At 40.6% G+C, this 17,493-nt stretch overlaps 6 protein-coding genes across 8 annotated transcripts; 3 read left to right on the top strand and 3 right to left on the bottom strand.

Moving 5' to 3' along the window:
* The first annotated feature begins 548 nt into the window (after nucleotides 1-548).
* Nucleotides 549-1,683, top strand: LOC111800934 (RING-H2 finger protein ATL16). Its single transcript, XM_023684860.1, has one exon. It carries the CDS (start codon nucleotides 677-679, stop codon nucleotides 1,646-1,648), a length of 972 nt encoding a protein of 323 aa, XP_023540628.1. The 5' UTR covers nucleotides 549-676; the 3' UTR covers nucleotides 1,649-1,683.
* Nucleotides 1,684-2,154: 471 nt separating this feature from the next.
* LOC111799575 (transcription factor bHLH104-like) lies at nucleotides 2,155-5,025 on the top strand. Its single transcript, XM_023682954.1, has 5 exons — nucleotides 2,155-2,383; nucleotides 2,506-2,577; nucleotides 2,992-3,069; nucleotides 3,344-3,506; nucleotides 4,623-5,025. The coding sequence occupies exons 1-5, from the start codon at nucleotides 2,268-2,270 to the stop codon at nucleotides 4,869-4,871; spliced, it is 678 nt and encodes a 225-aa protein (XP_023538722.1). The 5' UTR covers nucleotides 2,155-2,267; the 3' UTR covers nucleotides 4,872-5,025.
* Nucleotides 5,026-5,867: 842 nt separating this feature from the next.
* Nucleotides 5,868-8,086, top strand: LOC111799867 (1-aminocyclopropane-1-carboxylate oxidase homolog 1-like). The gene is made up of 3 exons (XM_023683358.1): nucleotides 5,868-6,673; nucleotides 7,098-7,419; nucleotides 7,693-8,086. The coding sequence occupies exons 1-3, from the start codon at nucleotides 6,132-6,134 to the stop codon at nucleotides 7,945-7,947; spliced, it is 1,119 nt and encodes a 372-aa protein (XP_023539126.1). The 5' UTR covers nucleotides 5,868-6,131; the 3' UTR covers nucleotides 7,948-8,086.
* A 458-nt stretch (nucleotides 8,087-8,544) lies between these two features.
* Nucleotides 8,545-10,864, bottom strand: LOC111799864 (1-aminocyclopropane-1-carboxylate oxidase homolog 1-like). 2 transcript variants are annotated; one of them, XM_023683352.1, is made up of 3 exons: nucleotides 10,275-10,864; nucleotides 8,709-9,311; nucleotides 8,545-8,677 (listed from the first exon to the last, which is right to left on the bottom strand). In XM_023683352.1, the coding sequence occupies exons 1-2, from the start codon at nucleotides 10,832-10,834 to the stop codon at nucleotides 8,726-8,728; spliced, it is 1,146 nt and encodes a 381-aa protein (XP_023539120.1). In that variant the 5' UTR covers nucleotides 10,835-10,864; the 3' UTR covers nucleotides 8,545-8,677; nucleotides 8,709-8,725. The 2 variants fall into 2 exon arrangements, with proteins under 2 accessions (XP_023539120.1, XP_023539119.1); XM_023683351.1 differs by having other exon boundaries at nucleotides 8,545-9,311.
* A 974-nt stretch (nucleotides 10,865-11,838) lies between these two features.
* On the bottom strand, nucleotides 11,839-13,849 carry LOC111799900 (1-aminocyclopropane-1-carboxylate oxidase homolog 1-like). 2 transcript variants are annotated; one of them, XM_023683405.1, is made up of 3 exons: nucleotides 13,268-13,849; nucleotides 12,880-13,222; nucleotides 11,839-12,318 (listed from the first exon to the last, which is right to left on the bottom strand). In XM_023683405.1, the coding sequence occupies exons 1-3, from the start codon at nucleotides 13,813-13,815 to the stop codon at nucleotides 12,055-12,057; spliced, it is 1,155 nt and encodes a 384-aa protein (XP_023539173.1). In that variant the 5' UTR covers nucleotides 13,816-13,849; the 3' UTR covers nucleotides 11,839-12,054. The 2 variants fall into 2 exon arrangements, with proteins under 2 accessions (XP_023539173.1, XP_023539174.1); XM_023683406.1 differs by having other exon boundaries at nucleotides 12,880-13,201.
* A 751-nt stretch (nucleotides 13,850-14,600) lies between these two features.
* On the bottom strand, nucleotides 14,601-16,538 carry LOC111799889 (1-aminocyclopropane-1-carboxylate oxidase homolog 1-like). Its single transcript, XM_023683384.1, has 3 exons — nucleotides 15,899-16,538; nucleotides 15,492-15,813; nucleotides 14,601-14,966 (listed from the first exon to the last, which is right to left on the bottom strand). The coding sequence occupies exons 1-3, from the start codon at nucleotides 16,441-16,443 to the stop codon at nucleotides 14,718-14,720; spliced, it is 1,116 nt and encodes a 371-aa protein (XP_023539152.1). The 5' UTR covers nucleotides 16,444-16,538; the 3' UTR covers nucleotides 14,601-14,717.
* Nucleotides 16,539-17,493: the final 955 nt, after the last annotated feature.

Genomic DNA, 17,493 nt, shown 5'->3' with positions numbered 1-17,493 from the left:
AGAGAGGTTTCCACACCCTTAAAATAAAATTCACAATCCACCCCTTAGGGGCTTAACATTCTCACTGACACATTGCTCAATGTCTAGCTCTAATACCATTCGTAACAGTCCAAGCTCATCGTTAGCAAATATTTTCCGTTTTGGCTCGTTACGTAGCCATTAATCTTACCAGTTGATATAAAATTTCATAAACATGTTAAAATTTCATGTTTTGTTCTTCTCAGTCGATATAAAATTTCATAAACATGTTAAAAAAACTTCGGTTGAAGATAGTAGTAAGTAACATGACGATTGGAGGGTTACATCATAAAGNTTCTCAGTCGATATAAAATTTCATAAACATGTTAAAAAAACTCCGGTTGAAGATAGTAGTAAGTAACATGACGATTGGAGCGTTACATCATAAGGTCGGGAAGAAGAAGAGTATTGTAATATTATATAGTTTGGAAGTGAGGGATTGGATTAATAAATAAAGAGGGGGAAAAAACAGAGGAAAAACTCACCAACTACAATGTACTGTCACACTGACTCTCCAGTGGTTTTTTCCCCCTTTTTGTAAACCCCAACTTCCAGCTCATTTCCACTCAAAATCCCAACCTCATTTATTCCCAATTAGGTTTTCCCCTTCCCCTTCCCTTCCCTTCCCTTCCCTTCCCTTCCCATTCAAGATCTATCCATGGAGTTCTTCCCCCAACTCAAATCTTCCCATTACCTTCCTCCATTTCCGCCGCCAATTCCTTCCCATTCCGACTCCACCAGCTTCCCCATTATCGCCATTGCCATCATCGGAATTCTCGCCACCGCCTTCTTGCTCCTCAGCTACTACGTTTTCGTCATCAATTGCTGCCTCAACTGGCACCGCATCGATCTCCTCCGCCGTCTCCCCCTCTCCTCGAGGCGCCGCCGTCCACCTCCCACCACTCCTTCTCCACCCATTCACACCAGGGGTCTCGACGAATCGGTCATTAGATCAATCCCTTTAGTTCAATACAAGAATTCAATACCCAGAGGAAAAACCTCGTCGGAATGCTCTGTTTGTTTGAGTGAATTTGGAGAGGATGAAACGGTGAGAATCATTCCCATTTGTTCACATCTTTTCCACATTGATTGCATCGACATTTGGCTGCAAAACAATCCCAATTGCCCATTATGTCGAACCACCATTTCCAGCTCTGCTCTGTTTCATCGATTTCCCCTGCCAACCTCCTCGCCGGCGGATCCAATCGGCGGTGGAAATGAAAGAGACTTCGTAGTAATTGAATTGGGTGGGATTAGAAACGACCCATCTGGTCAATTGTCACAAGAACGACCAAATTCAGGGGAATGTCCGGCGACAGCCGGAAAATTAGAACAGGGGAAGAAGCGGCGGAAGCTGCAGAAAGTGACGAGTTTAGGAGATGAGTCGATTGACACTAGAGAGAAAGACGAGAGGTTTTGTGTTCAGCCGATTAGACGGTCGGTTTCGATGGACTCGTCGGCGGAACGACAGATGTATTTGGCAGTGCAGGCGGCGCTGCGTGGAAGTACGGCGAGCCCCGGCGGCGATGGGTGTAATGGAAGAGGGAGGAGGTCTCTGTTTTCGTTTGGGAATGGGATGAGTTGCAGAAATGGCGTTGAAGTTCAGGCGGTGCGGTTGGAAGAGAGTTAGGAATTAGAAAAGGGATATTATAGAAACTGTTAGGATTACGAGAGAGATTCAATCAAAAGATTGAAAGCTTTTTTTTTTTTTTTTTTTTTTTTTTTTTTTTTTTTNTTTTTTTTTTTTTTTTTTTTTTTTTTTTTTTTTTTTTTTTTTTTTAATGTATTTATTAATTAATTTTTTTTTCTTTAAACAATCATCATTATCAAAATTATTGCTCAAAAGCCTCAAGATCTAATTATTATTATTATTATTTTTCAAATTACTAATTAAATATAAAATATTCTAATAATATATATTTTTTGTTATTTAGATTTATATAAAATAAAATAAAATTTAAAATTTAAAATTTATTTATTAAAGTTAAGTTTTTAAATCTGGGTTAAATTAGCGTTAATTAAGATTCCGTCTACTAAACAGGTTAATATGCGGTACACGTGTTCGTTTGTTACTGGATGTTTCAATCCGCTCTCATCTTTTTGTTTTTGTTTTTTTTTTTAATTGTTTGTTCCGAAATTTTCATGGACTTTTCGATCCCTTCCTTTTTCATTTCCCAAAATCTTCGTCGCGGAATGAGATTCCAAATTGGAGGGGAGTTGCAGTCGACGAAGATTTGATTTCAAATCAGATGGATCCATTGGAGGACCCGAGCTGTTCGGATTTTCTTGATTACTCGTTGTTCGCCGACGCCGACAACATTGTTAGCCCTTCGCTCGGTCCTCTATGGCTGCCTAATGATTTCAGGTAGTAATAATAATAAATCAGTTACTGCATTGTTTTTCTTTTTCTCTTCCTGTGGATTTTGTTGTCTCTGTTTGATTGAATGGAGAATGTTCACGAATTTGGGGATTTTGTTCCGTTTGCAGGGATGGTGGTGCGGATACGGGTGTTTCAGCCGGGCGTGTTGAATCTGAAGAAACCGATTGTTTGCGGAAGAGGTAGGTATTTTGCATGTAGCGTTATTGGATGTTCACGAACTGATATCGGTGATATGCGCTTCTTCAGTAAAGAAAATTCATGACACTGGCGCTTAGTTCTGGTTTCGGTGAAATTTTGCAAGTGCTTTGTCAATATCTTGTTCATGAATCGGACCATATTATTGCTTACAGAGTTGGAATATCAATTGTATCTAAATTGTGCTTTCCGGTTGTGGATATAGCCATTTTCGGTAGGAATTAGCATCTTGGGAAATAAGTATAATCTATGGTTCTCTTGATTTTGGTATCATTTTTCTTTTGTTAGTCAATAAGCGATTTGTTGTTATAGGATTAACTTTCTGGTGATGTTTTTGAACTTTTTCTATCAATTTTCAGTTACATCTACCTGTAATTTTCCTGCTTGGAATTTCTCAGGGTGCGAGATGAGCCGTGCACTGGACCGACTTCTAAAGCTTGTCGCGAGAGGTTGCGGAGAGGGAGATTAAATGATAGGCAAGCATTTTTTTTGTTATCCAACTCTTTTGCAATTTTACCTGCTTCTTCTTTTCATTCTTTTGTTTGATGATGATGATTGATGATAATATTGGGAGGAGAAATCTAATGGTGTTTATGATCTATGTATGATATGTTTTTTCCATCCAAGAGAGTTCAAGGTTATTATTATTTGTTTGGAATTTGCACTTCTTTGGATTTTAGGGAATAATCTAATGCTTATTTCAGTTGTTCTTAGGACATGCCGTAACGTTTTTGTTGGTGATTCGTGCAGGTTTCTAGATTTGAGCCATGCTTTAGAACCTGATAGACCTGCCAAAACTAACAAGCCTGCCATACTTGATGATGCCATTAGAGTGTTGAATCAACTCAAGACTGAAGCCGAAGAGCTCAAACAAACTAACGAAAAGCTACGGGAAGAAGTGGAGTGTTTAAAGGTTAGCTATCGTATATGAAGGCCGAGTATGTTCATATCATCTTTGAAACCTGCATGGCACTATACCCTGCTATTGTATCTATATTCATCTTTATATAACTTTTTTTCCATTAAAAATTTGATTTCTTTTTGTTAAGGCATGTTCTTTCAACAATTTTTTTAAAAATTATTATGGTTAACTTGTATTTTATATTCGACGTCTTGCATCTTTAATATTTGTATGACTTAAACGGAGCCGCCTCTTGTATGAACTGCTCTGCGAGTAATTATGCTATTCTGCTGTAACATACTTCATGTATTTGGGATAGTTTATCGGTAACTCGATCAAAATGCTTTGTTAGGAATCACAACTCTCCACGATGGTATGATATTATCCACTTTGAGCATAAGCTCTCATGGCTTTGCTTTAGGCTTCCCCAAAAGGCCTCATACCAATGGAGATAGTATTTCTCACTTATAAACCCGTGATCATTCCCTAAATTAGCCAATGTGGGACTCACTCCTAATAATTCTCAACAATCCCCCCCTTCGAACAAAGTACACTACAAGCCTCCCCTGAGGCTTATGAAGCTCTCAAATAGCCGCCCCTTAATCGAGGTTCAACTCCTTTCTCTGGAGCCCTCGAACAAAGTACACCCTTTGTTCGACACTTTAGTCACTTTTGACCACACCTTCGAGGCTCACAATTCTTTGTTCGATATTTGAGGATTCTATTGACATGACTAAGTTTAGGACATGACTCTGATACCATGTTAGGAATCACAACTCTCCACAATGGTATGATATTGTCCACTTTGAGCATAAGCTCTCATGGCTTTGCTTTAGGCTTCCCCAAAAGGCCTCATATCAATGAAGATAGTATTCTTGCTTTGGGGTTCACCAAAAGGCCTCATACCAATGGATATAGTATCTAATTAAAAAGGTAGTATAAACCCATGATCATTCCCTAAATTAGCCAACGTAGGACTCACTCCCAATTATCTTCAACATGCTTCTAGCTTGTATTGTATCTAATTAAAAAGGTTGTGTGATGTTTAGTGACATGTCCACAAGTATATTTTGGAAATTTTGTGATCTCTCAGCATCAGTTCAAAGTGTTTTTGCTTGATTTTAACAGGCAGAGAAGAATGATCTTCGGAAGGAGAAAACAATTTTGAAGGAAGACAAAGAAAGAATCGAGCAACAGTTGAAATCTATAGCCATTCCACCTCCAGGGCTTATCCCAGGTCATCCAGCTGCATATCATGCTGCTCCAGGTAAGATGGCTGTTTTTCCAGGTTATGGTTTGATACCAATGTGGCCATATCTTCCTCCATCAGTATGTGATACTTCTCAAGATCATGAGCTCAGGCCTCCTGCTGCTTAGTTAGTTTTGCCATCTTTAAACGAATAAACTATCACTTTCTTTCATCCATCCATTTTTGTTCACCAACATGCTGCAAATATTTCTCTCAACTCATTTCCTTATTTGTCTTTTAAAACTTCTAGTTGCTAAATGGAAGCAGCATTTCGTTTCGTTCTTTTAGTAATTGGATTTAACTTTGTGGGTTATCATCTTATGTAAATATATTGATGTTCTGAACTTTTGCATTCACGGGTATTGAATAATAGACTTTCTTGTTCATTTGGTGGAGCCTCAGTCCCCTAAGACACGAGGCTGCGTCATTATAATGAATGAAACTGCATCAATGCCTACCATTGAAATATCAGTCTACATCAAAGACATGGCTGGGATTCGACTGGATGTTAGCTTAAGCTTGAATGGTTGGAAGCTATGCTCTTGAAGCCAAAAGGTAGTGCAAGTTTGTCTCGAAGAAACTGACTATCGATGTTGAGATATCTAGAAGGAAGATGTGAGATCCCACACCGGTTGGAGAGGGGAACAAAGTATGTCTTATAAGAGTGTGGAAACCTCTCTCTATAAGACACGTTTTAAAATGTGAGGCTGACGGCAATATGTAACAGGTCAAAGCGCACAATATCAGCCAGTGGTGGGCTTAGAATGTTACAAATGGTATCAGAGCCAGTCACCGGACGGTGTGTCAACCGTGACGTTGGGCCCCCAAGAGAGGTGGATTGTGAGATTCCACGTTGGTTGGAGAGGGGAACGAAACATTCCTTATAAGGGTATGGAAACCTCTCCCTAGCATACACGTTTTAAACCGTGAGACTGACGTCGATACGTAATTGGCAAAAGCGGACAATATCTGCTAGCGGTGGGCTTGGAATGTTACAGCAGATACCAAATTTTAATATGTCGAACAATGACCTAATCTCAAATGAAGTGTGCATCAAGTTTCGTGCGAGTTGTATGGTAAGGCAATCGTACATAGGTTTATCCCCTTTAGGCAACGGAACGAAGAATTAAAAGGTCGGATCAACGTACGAGTCGTGAGGAGAAGGGAGTTCTAAAATCTTAAGTTATGTCCATTATCTATCAAAATGATTTTGATGGTATCGCACTGTTCTTTTGTTTCCACGAGTGGCTCTTAATCTTCGACTACTTTTGATCTCTCACATGATTGGATTTCGATTTTAAATATCATTTCTATCTTCGTTAGGCAATTCAGCATTAAAAATCCAACATTTTCGATAAAACTCCACAGAATTTCACCGGAGAAGCAAAATGGTTGCCGTCGGCAAAGTGAACCTCACGCCTGTCTCCAAACTTGACGATGCCTTCGACAGAGCATCCGAACTGAAAGCTTTCGATGATACTAAGGCCGGCGTCAAAGGCCTAGTCGACGCCGGGGTTGTCGAGATCCCAAGAATATTCTACCGCCCACCCAAAATGGACGATTCCAGTTCCGTCGAGACCCATCTCGGCGTTCCGGTGGTGGATCTCGAAGACGTCGACAAAGACCCCTTCAAACGCAGAGAGATTGTGGATAAAATCAGGGAAGCTTCAGAGACGTGGGGCTTTTTTCAAGCTGTAAACCATGGAGTTCCGGCGAGGCTTCAAGAGGAGGTCATCAATGGGGTGCGTCGATTTCACGAGCTAGACAGTGAAGTGAAGAAACAATATTATACAAGAGAGACCACGGCGCCGTTTGTTTACAATTGTAATTTCGATCTGTTCAGCGCACCGGCGGCCAATTGGAGGGACACTTTCTTTACTTTCATGGCCCCTGTTTCTCCCTGCTCGCAGGACCTGCCTGAAGTTTGCAGGTAAGTGTTAGAAATCACGAATCTGTACAATAGTATGATATTGTCTACTTTGAATATAAGCTCTCGTGACTTTGCTCCTAAAATGTCTCGTATAAAGTACACTATAGAGCCTCCCCTAAAACTTATGGAGCTCTCGAATAGCCTCCCCTTATAATCGAGGCTCGACTCTTTCTTTGGAGAACTCGAACAAAGTACATTATTTGTCTAACATTGAGTCACTTTTTTACTACATCTTTGAGACTCGCAACTTCTTTGTTCGACATTGAAGATTCTATTGACATAGCTAAGTTAAATGCATGACTCTGATACCATGTTAGTAATCACGAATCTCCACAATGATGTGATATTGTTCACTTTGAGCATAAGCTCTCATGGCTTTGCTTTGGGTTTCCCAAAAGTTCTCGTACCAATACATTCGTTGCAGGGACATCTTGGTTGATTATTCGAAAGAAATAGCGAAGCTTGGGGAATTAATATTTGAGTTGCTTTCGGAGGCTCTTGGTTTGAAATCGACCCATCTTCTTGACTTGGACTGCAACGAGGGACTAGCTCTTGTGTGCCACTATTATCCGCCATGTCCTCAGCCTGAACTCACCATTGGGGCCACCGAGCACTCCGACGATACCTTCATCACCATCCTGCTGCAAGACCATATCGGAGGTCTTCAAGTGCTTCAACACAACAAATGGGTGGATATTCCTCCTGTTCCGGGAGCCCTCGTCGTCAATGTTGGCAGCTTATTACAGGCAAGTTTTTGACTTTTTATGATAGACAATTGTTAGGAATCACGAATTTTCACAATGATATGATATTGTCCACTTTGAGCATAAACTCTCATGACTTTGCTTTGGGTTTCCTCAAAAGACCTGGTACCAATTGAGATGTATTCTTTACTTTTAAACCCATGATCACCTTTTAAATTAGCCAATGTGGACTCACTCCCAACAATTTTCAATAACAACATCGTCCTAGATACATAAAATTTAAAGAAAATTACGAGTTTGGATTCCTTTTTGCAGCTGGTAACGAATGACCGATTCGTGAGCTCGGAGCACAGGGTGTTGGCGAATAGCGAGGGTCATCCGCGAGTATCAGTGGCAAGTTTCTTCTCCACCGGGCCTCTTCCGACCTCCAAACGTTATAGACCCATCGAAGAACTGTTGTCGGAAGAAAATCGTGCCAAGTACAGAGACATAACGGTTAGGGAATACAATCTCTACTATGCAGAAAAAGGGTTGGATGGGACCTCTGCTCTCCCACATTTCAGGCTTTGATTACATACTCATTCAAATTACCTATAAGCTTGTGTTGTTTATGATACAATCTTCTTCCCAATTGGCTATTAGGCCTAAACATTATGAAAAATTGGCTAAAAAAGTATTTACGAGTAATGTCATCCTTATGAACAAGTGACTCGTGAGTGTTGCTAGGTTAGACGAGCCAATAACTCGAACGAATTCAAAAGAGACCCGTATCAATTACTTGAAATTACGGAAATGGTGACCCCAATAACGACTAGTTTGCTGTGTCCGGTCTGTTCTTTCTAGGCCTTTTGTCTATTAAAGATTAATTAATCATTTAGCCAAAGACGTACATCTGTACCTTAAGAGTAATTGTTCAGAACCTCCCAAATTCGATTACCCCATTGTAGAGGAGGTTGTCACCGTGGTGAAATTACACCATGACTGAAAGAGAAGGACTCGCCATAGTACATCCTGTACAGAAATTTTGGCTATATTAAGCACAAAATTGTCTACGTGACCACCAGACCTTGCACGCAAGACAACGTTGCTGTGTATGTAAAGACGTAGCTTGTCAACAGGACAAGGTCGAGTGGGACAAACTCCTGATGCTCTTGGAGTTGTAGCTTGTACCACAAAAACCATGAGAAAGTGTTTTCATAGATTTTATCGCGACATCTTTTGTCTATTCTTTGAGCAAGAATAATAACATTACCTTACATTCACTACGATATGAACTCCAAGATCTTGTGACAGAACACGAGGGGATTTATTGAATCGCGATCCATAAACTACCTTTATGAACTACAAATTAAACATGTGCTTGGGTGAGCTTGAAGTGGTTCAAAGTAGAAGTTCCAATGCCCTTTGAATGGAACTGGATATTGAAGTCTTTGATTGTGGTATCTCTGTATATTGCAGGGTTTTCTTCTGATACCAATTCCTTGATGGGTCCATACACTTTGGAGGTCTGTAACCCAAACGTGGAGAAGAACCCTGCCACTGACACTCTCGGACCCTCCTTGTTCGCCACAACCCTATGCTTAGCGCTTTTGAATTTGTCATTCGTTATTAGCTGCAAAAGATCTCCGATGTTGACGACTAAAGCTCCGGCGACAGGGGGGACGTCCACCCACTTGTTCCCATGCCGAACCTGTAAGCCGCCGATGTGGTCTTGCAGCAGAATAGTGATGAAGTCATTGTCGGTGTGCTCCGATGTGCCGATCGCCATATTCGGCTGTGGGCATGGTGGGTAGTAGTGGCATACAAGTGCAAGCCCCTCGCTGCAGTCTATGTCGTTCAAGTAAGTTGGAGGAAGACACAGAGCCTCCGACAGCAATTCAAACATTAATTTCCCAATTTCCATCACTTGTTTTGAGTAATCCTCCAGAATATCTCTGCACAAACAGAGCAATCTCTAATCTCTGTTTAAATGGGTTTGTTTTTTCAAATGGGACAGTATTATAATGTTGGGGAGATTCATGAAAGTAAGTGGACAGTACAGTGGAGATTCATAATTCGTAACATGGTATGAGTCTAACAAAGGGTGTAATTTGTTCGAGGGCTCCAGAGAAAGGGAGTCGAGCCTTAATTAGGGGAGGTCGTTCGAGGGCTCTAGCAAAAAGGAGTCGAGCCTCAAGTAAGGGGAGGCCGTTCGAGGGCTCCAGAGAAAGGGAGCCAGGTCTCAATTAAGGGGAGGCCATTCGAGGGCTCCAGAGAAAGGGAGCCAGGCCTCAATTAAGGGGAGGCCGTTCGAGGGCTCCAGAGAAAGGGAGCCAGGCCTCAATCAAGGGGAGGCCGTTCGAGGGCTCCAGAGAAAGGGAGCCAGGCCTCAATCAAGGGGAGGCCATTCGAGGGCTCCAGAGAAAGGGAGCCAGGCCTCAATTAAGGGGAGGCCGTTCGAGGGCTCCAGAGAAAGGGAGCCGGGCCTCAATTAAGGGGAGGCCGTTCGAGGGCTCCAGAGAAAGGGAGCCGGGCCTCAATTAAGGGGAGGTCGTTTGAGGGCTCCAGAGAAAGGGAGTCGGGTCTCAATTAAGGGGAGGTCGTTCGAGGGCTCCAGAGAAAGGGAGCCGAGCCTCAATTAAGAGGAGGCCGTCCGAGGGCTCCAAAAAAAGGGAGTCGAGCCTGCTGATCGAGGACTCCAAAGAAAGGGAGTTGAGCCTCAATTAAGAGGAAGGAGGTTGTTCGAAGCTCTCGAGAAAGGGAGTTGAACCTCAATTAAGGGGAGGGAGACCATTTAAGGATTCCATAGATCTCAGACGAGGCTATGTAGTGTAATTTGTTCAAGGAGATGATATTAGAAGAGAGATCTATATCTCCATTGGTACGAAGAAGAAGTGTCGGTGAATTAGCAGATTTACCTGCAACTTTCCGGCAGCTTTTGCGGATGGTGAGAATTTGGGGCACTTAGATACCGAAACGTATCCCTCCAATTGGTGGTGGCTGAAGAATACAGATCAAAATTACTGACGTAAATGAAAGGCCTCATTATGTTGCGAGAATAGTATGGTGCCTTCAATTCCGTGTCCTGTTCATGAAATCTCCGAACCCCATTTTTCATCTCTTCAACAACACTCACCGGAATCCCATGGTTAATCAATTGGAAAAACCCAAATTTCTCTGAAGCTTCTCGGATTCTGTCGACGGTGTATCTTCGTTTGAGTGCCGTTTTTCCGATGTGGTCGAGGTCTATCACCGGAATATGGATTTGGGTCTTGTCGGAAACATGGCCGGAGTCGTTGGACTCCGGTGGCTGGTAAAAGATTCGAGGGATTTCAGTAATTCCGGCGTCCACTAACCCTTTAACGCCGGATTTTGTGTCGTCGAAAGCTTTGAGGTCAGTGGGTCTGTGGTAGCTTTCGTCGGCTTTGGATACCGGAGTTAGGTTGAGTGTATTGACTTTTGTCGCTGCAACCGCCATTGTCTATTATCTTATCCTGGGTTGAACCACTTTGCAGACCACATATAAAGAAAAATCAAAGGTTTAAGGAAAATGTTCGGTCTCATTAAAATTGACACACAATTTTGACCAATTCAAATTTTTGTTATCTATTTTTTTAATTTTAAATAATTCTTGTTATAGTCAACATCACTCTCCTCCGCCGCCGTAGGATATTGTCCACTCTGAGCACAAACTCTGGTACCTTTAGTTTGGGCTTGCCTAGAAGCCCGTAACAATGCAGATTGTATTCTTTTGTTATAAATCCATGATCATTCCCTTAATTAGCTGGTGGGACTTTCATCCAACACCTCCCCCTTGATCGAGGCTCGACTCCTTTTTCTTTTGAAGTCTTAGTCATTTTTTACTATGCCTTCGAGGCGGGAGGCTCGACTTCTTTGTTCGACATTTGAGGATTCTATTATCATGGCTAAGTTTAGGGCATGACTCTGATACCACTTGTCATAATCACACTTTTGATGGCAGCGGACTTGCGATTGTGCCGCACTCACTTTCCAACGACAAGTGAGCTAAGCCAATTTGTTCTTGCGTCACCTGCGGCCAAACGACGTATGCTCGAAGATTATAGAGTGATTTTCGAAAGAGAGATTTTTGAAAGAGATGTTATATAATCCAACGACAAGTGAGCTAAGCCAATTTGTTCTTGCGTCACCTGCGGCCAAACGACGTATGCTCGAAGATTATAGAGTGATTTTCGAAAGAGAGATTTTTGAAAGAGATGTTATATAATCCAACGACAAGTGAGCTAAGCCAATTTGTTCTTGCGTCACCTGCGGCCAAACGACGTATGCTCGAAGATTATAGAGTGATTTTCGAAAGAGAGATTTTTTAAAGAGATGTTATATAAGCAAGCAAGAGAGAAATAACAACGACTCAGAGTATATAACCTTGGGTAGAGGGAAGTTGATGAATTAGATAGAATTTCTGATAAGAAGTCAACTCAAAGAAGACAATCAGATACCAAATGATAAAAAATGAGAAGCCAGATTTAGATTAACTTGTTTGAGATTTGAATCACTCTATGAGATCGATCATGTCAATTTTAAACATGTAATCTAAACTATTACATTTAACGACACCACCATGGAACAAGGTTTAATTTAGTTTTCGGTCATAGATTGCGTGTTCATTAAAACCCAGAATCGATCGCTCTATGTTCCTTATTTTCCTTCAAGAACAAGCTAAATATCTGCTTGACTCAGCTTGAAGTGCTGCAAAGTAGAAGTTCCAATGCCTTTTGAATGGAATTGGGTATTGAATTCTCCGATTGTGGTATCTCTGTATATTGCAGGAGTTTCTTCTGATACTAATTCCTTTATAGGTCCATACACTTTCGAGGTCGACAAAGTCGGCGGGGAGAAAAATCCCGCCACTGATACTCTCGGACCCTCTTTGTTTGCTAGAACCCTGTGTTTAACGCTTCTGAATTTGTCGTTCGTTATTAGCTGCACCCAAAACCTAACCCAATTAGAGTCGGTGGACATAAATTGTTGAGAATCGGAGTTCCACATTGGCTAATTTAGGGAAAGATCCGTAACGACCCAGATCCACGGCTAAGATATTGATAGAATCCTCAAGATTTTAAAACGCGTCTACTAGAGAAAGGTTTCCACAACCAATGTGAGACATGAATCACTTAATTGTTAAGAGGGAATCCCAAAAGCAAAGATACGAGAGCTTATGCTCAAACTGAACAATATCATACCACTGTGTAGAGTCGTGATACGTAACATGGCATCATAGTCATGCCCTTGACTTAGCCATATCGATAGAATTCTCAAATGTCGTCAAAAGTGTAGTTAATAGAATCCTCGAAGTTGCGAGCCTCGAAAGTGGAGTCAAAAGTGACTCACTCAAGTGTCAAACAAATGATTTACTATGTTCGAGCCTCAATTAAAGAGAGGCTGTTCGAGGGCTCCATAGGCCTCAAGAGAGGTTCTGTAGTGTACTTTCTTAATATGCTCAAAATTAACAATATCGTAATGAGAGATGGTAGAGAAACTTGCCTGCATAAGATCTCCAATGTTGACGACTAAAGCTCCGGCGACAGGGGGAATGTCCACCCAATTGTTCTCATGGCGAATCTGTAGCCCGCCGATGTGGTCTTGCAACAGCACAGTGATAAAGCTATTGTCAGTGTGCTCCGATGTGCCAATGGCCAAATTCGGCTGTGGGCAAGGTGGGTAATAGTGGCAAACCAGAGAAAGCCCCTCGCCGCAGTCTACACCGTTCAAGTAATTTGGATTCAAACCCAGAGCTTCCGACAGCAATTCAAACACTAATTTACCAATCTCCATCACCCGTTTCGAGTAATCCACCAGAATATCTCTGCACAAAACAGAGGAACCTCTGTTTAAAAGGGTCTTTTTTTGGGTCCAAAATCAGCATACTTACCTGCAAATTTCCGGCAAATCTTCCGGATTATGAGAATTTGGGACACTTATATACCGAAACGCATCCCTCCAATTGGTGGTCGGAGCAGAATACAGATCGAAATTACTGGTGTAAATCAGAGGCTTCGTGAGGTTACGGCTATAGTATTGTGCCTTCAATTCTGTGCCCTGTTCGTGAAACCTCCGGACCCCTTCTTTCATCTCTCCAAGAACACTCACCGGAATCCCATGGTTAATCAATTGGAAAAACCCGAATTTCTCGGAAGCTTCTCGGATTCTGTCGACGGTGTATTTTCGTTTGAGCGGCGTTTTGCCGATGTGGTCGAGGTCTATCACCGGAATATGGATTTGGGTCTCATCGGAAACATGGCCGGAGTCGTTGGACTCCGGTGGCTGGTAAAAGATTCGAGGGATTTCAGTAATTCCGGCGTCCACTAACCCTTTAACGCCGGATTTAGTGTCGTCGAAAGCTTTGAGCTCAGTGGGTCTGTGGTAGCTTCCGTCGGCTTTGGATACCGGCGTTAGGATTCTTGTCGTTGCAACCGCCATTGTCGATCACTCGCTTAGCTTATGATGTCATCACTTTGTGTTTCGGATAATTTAATGTTTAAAAATCCTAAATATATATTTATTAAAATATTTATCAATTTTTTCAAGACCAATTTTATAAATTATAATTTAATTTAATTTTTTTTTTCTACGGAGTTGGCGTGTTTGACCAACTCATCGTTAAATAATTCATTTCTTTTAAATGGAAATAGTGTAAATAAGCACGTGGTTTGTTTTTTATTTTTTTAATATTTTATGTGTTTGCTTCCAAATACGACGTCGCTTTGTCCTCAAATTCCCATTCAATGTATCCACCTATTTTCTTTATCCACTAAAGTCAATCCATCAATTAATAATTATATTTTATTCAACATTATTAAACTTTACAAATTCTTGTATTGTACTAATCAAAGAGTAAAGTCTTGTTGTTAACCTAAAAGTCAACACATTTATTTTTAAGGTTTGTTATTATAACAAGAAAAAGAGGTTAGATGTCGGCCTTGCCAATATTTAATATTTGAACCGACTTATAAAGAACGATAATCAACCAAGCCTTTGAGACACTTTCACTACAACACGTGGGCCAATGGACTATTTGTGAAATTTCGCTTCAATTGAATAGGGGAACGAGTGCCACTGAACACGCGCGAACTTCGAAGATGATAGATTGTGAGATCCTACGTCGGTTGAAAAAGGAAACGAAACATTCTTTATGAGATTGTGGAAACCTCTCCTAAGAACACACGTAAAGTTTGAATTGAATGTAATAGCAACTTAACATGAAATGATATCAAATTAGGACATATTGATTGATAAGAGCACGGTCGAATATATAACTTAAGTAGAAGATTAGACGTGGTAAACTAAACAAAGCGAGAAAAGTAGATGAATTATTATTGTAGTCAAAGCTTGAGATGCTGCAGAGAGGAAGTCCCAAGCCCATCGGCACGATACTGGAGATGGAAGTCTCTGATCGTGGTTTCTCTGTACTTGGCCGGATTTTCTTCCGATAACAGTTCCTTTATGGGTCCATACAGTTTCGAGTTCGGCAAATAAAGCGTACTAAAAAAGCTCGCCACTGAGATTCTTGGACCCTCCTGTTTCGCCAATACCCTATGCGCCACGCTTATGAATCTGTCGTTTGTTATCAACTGCGCTACAAAACAACACCCCATTTGTCGAGGATTGTTAGGAGAGAGAGTCCCACGTTCACTAATTTAGGAAATCATCATGAATTTTATAAGTACGAAATACTGTCTAGGTTTTTTGGAAAGCCAAAATCTAAGTCACCTGTGAACCGTGATTCTTAAGATGGTATAAGAGTCATGTCCTAAATTTAACCATGTTAATAGAATCTGTGTAATCAAAAGTGACTAAAGTATTGAACAAATGGTGTACTTTGTTCGAGGACTATAGCAAAAGAATTGAGCCTCGATTAAGGAGAGGCTGTTTGAGGGCTCTATAGGTCTGAGGGGAGGCTGTACAGTGTATTTTGTTCGAGGGGAGGATTGTTGGGAGAGTCCCACGTTCAACTAATTTAGAGAATGATCGTGAATTTATATAAGTAAAAAATAAATCTTGGTGGGTTTTTTTAGGAAAGTGGATAATATCATAACCCTAAACACGATTACCACCGAAGAATCGAAAACAAAAGACATAGAAACAGGGGAACTTGCCTGCATAAGCTCTCCGATGTTGACGACCAACGCGCCATCGACCGGTGGGACGTCGACCCACTTTTTCTGGTGGCGGATCTGAAGGCCGCCGATGTGGTCTTGATACAGAACAGTGATGAAGACATTGTCACTGTGCTCGGATGTGCCCAGTGTCAAATGTGGCTGCGGGCAGGGTGGGTAATAGTGGCACCCAATTGCCAGCCCCTCGCAGCACCCTATGTCCTTCAAGTAATTTGGGGTCAGCCCCAAAGCCTCCGACAGCAATTCAAACAGCAAATTCCCAATTTCCATCACTCTTTTCGAGTAATCCACCAAATTATCTCTGCAAATACACACATCTCAAGTTAAATCAGAGACCCAGAGGCTCAAATTTCAAAAGGGTGTCTCTGTTTTTTCATCAAACCCACCTGATAATCTCCGGCAAGTCCTGTGGATTGGGAGGAACAGGAGCACTTATGTAACCAATCGTGTCCCTCCAATTCGTGGCGGCTGCGCTGTACAGATCGAAATTGCTATTGTAAATCAAAGGCTTGGTCGTGTTGCGAGTGTAGTATTGTTTCTTCACTTCCGTGCATTGTTCGTTAAATCTCTTAACCGCTTCTTTCATCTCTTCCAGCACCGCCGCCGGAATCCCATGGTTGATCAATTGAAAAAAACCCAATTTCTCTGAAGCTTCTCGGATTCTGTCGATGGTGAATTTGCGTTTGAGGGAATTTCTGTCCACGTGTTCGAGATCGATCACCGGAATTTTGTACGGTGTTTCGCCGGCGACGTTGTCGGAGTGGTAATCTTCCGGTGGCTGGTAAAAGATGCGTGGAATTTCAGTAACACCTGCGTCGACTAGCCCTTTAACGCCAGCTTTAGAATCGTCAAAAGCTTTGAGCTCGGTGGGTCTGTGGTAGTTTTCACCCACTTTGGATAACGGAGTGAGGATACATCCGTCGACCGCCATTTTTTCCGATCAAATGAACCTCCTCTACGAAAAATTATTCGCCGTGTTTATAAAGATAAGCTTTTGAACAGAGGATTCTCTCTTGGGCCGCTGGTCGTCACTGTGACACTAAAAAAAAATTATTTTTTATTTTTTTAATTTTTTATTTGATACACATATTTATAGACTTATAATAATTTAATACAAATTCTAGATCTATCCACTTGCAAGTAGATCCATTATAAAGACTTAATTTCATAAAAATTGAAACGTGTATTTAATATATTTATAATTGAATTTCAACCATACATTAAATTAATTAATATGGTTAACTATTTTGTAGGCATCGTTGGTCCTCTTTACAATTGGAACGTGCAGATTGAGCTATTCTGTCACGATAAATATGTGAATCAACAATGAAAAGTTGTCGTATTCAAGTACCTCATCAAAATAATGATAATAATAATAATATTAATGTTTTAGAAATTAGAATAGTGAAAATAAGCACGTAGGTTATGTGTTTATTTTATGTTTTGGTGGGCTCCACGCATATAAGATAACATTCTCGTGTGTATATATATATATTGGATTTGAATGACTCGAATAAGGTTCACTGTCCAACCCTTTATTTTTTTTAAGTTTAATTGAATTGTCCTAATTATTATTATTTTTTAATTATTTTAAAAAATCTTACTTATTAATTATACATATTATATTAATATTTTAATTTATATAAAATTTAAATATCAAATATTTATCAGTGATATATATATATATATGATTAATTGCATCATTCAACAATACATGTTCATCTACTAGTCACCACACAACTGCCTCCAACTTGGCCAAATAATAGCTCCTCCATTTGGAACTATTTTGTACACGTTTTTATAATTTTTTAAATGGTCGAAAATAAATAAAAAAATAATTTATCATATTATCCAAATATTATAGTCTTATTTGTCGTTTTCTAATCTAATTTTCCTCTGTAGAAATTCGTGAATAATTAAGAATCACTTAATATAACTTAATAAAATAGAATCAAATACTAAAGTAAATTATTCAGAGTCA

The sequence above is a fragment of the Cucurbita pepo genome, chromosome LG08, assembly GCF_002806865.2.
Source record: "Cucurbita pepo subsp. pepo cultivar mu-cu-16 chromosome LG08, ASM280686v2, whole genome shotgun sequence".
In the NCBI taxonomy this organism is placed as follows: domain Eukaryota; kingdom Viridiplantae; phylum Streptophyta; class Magnoliopsida; order Cucurbitales; family Cucurbitaceae; genus Cucurbita; species Cucurbita pepo.
This window is presented reverse-complemented; position numbering and strand designations above follow the sequence as displayed.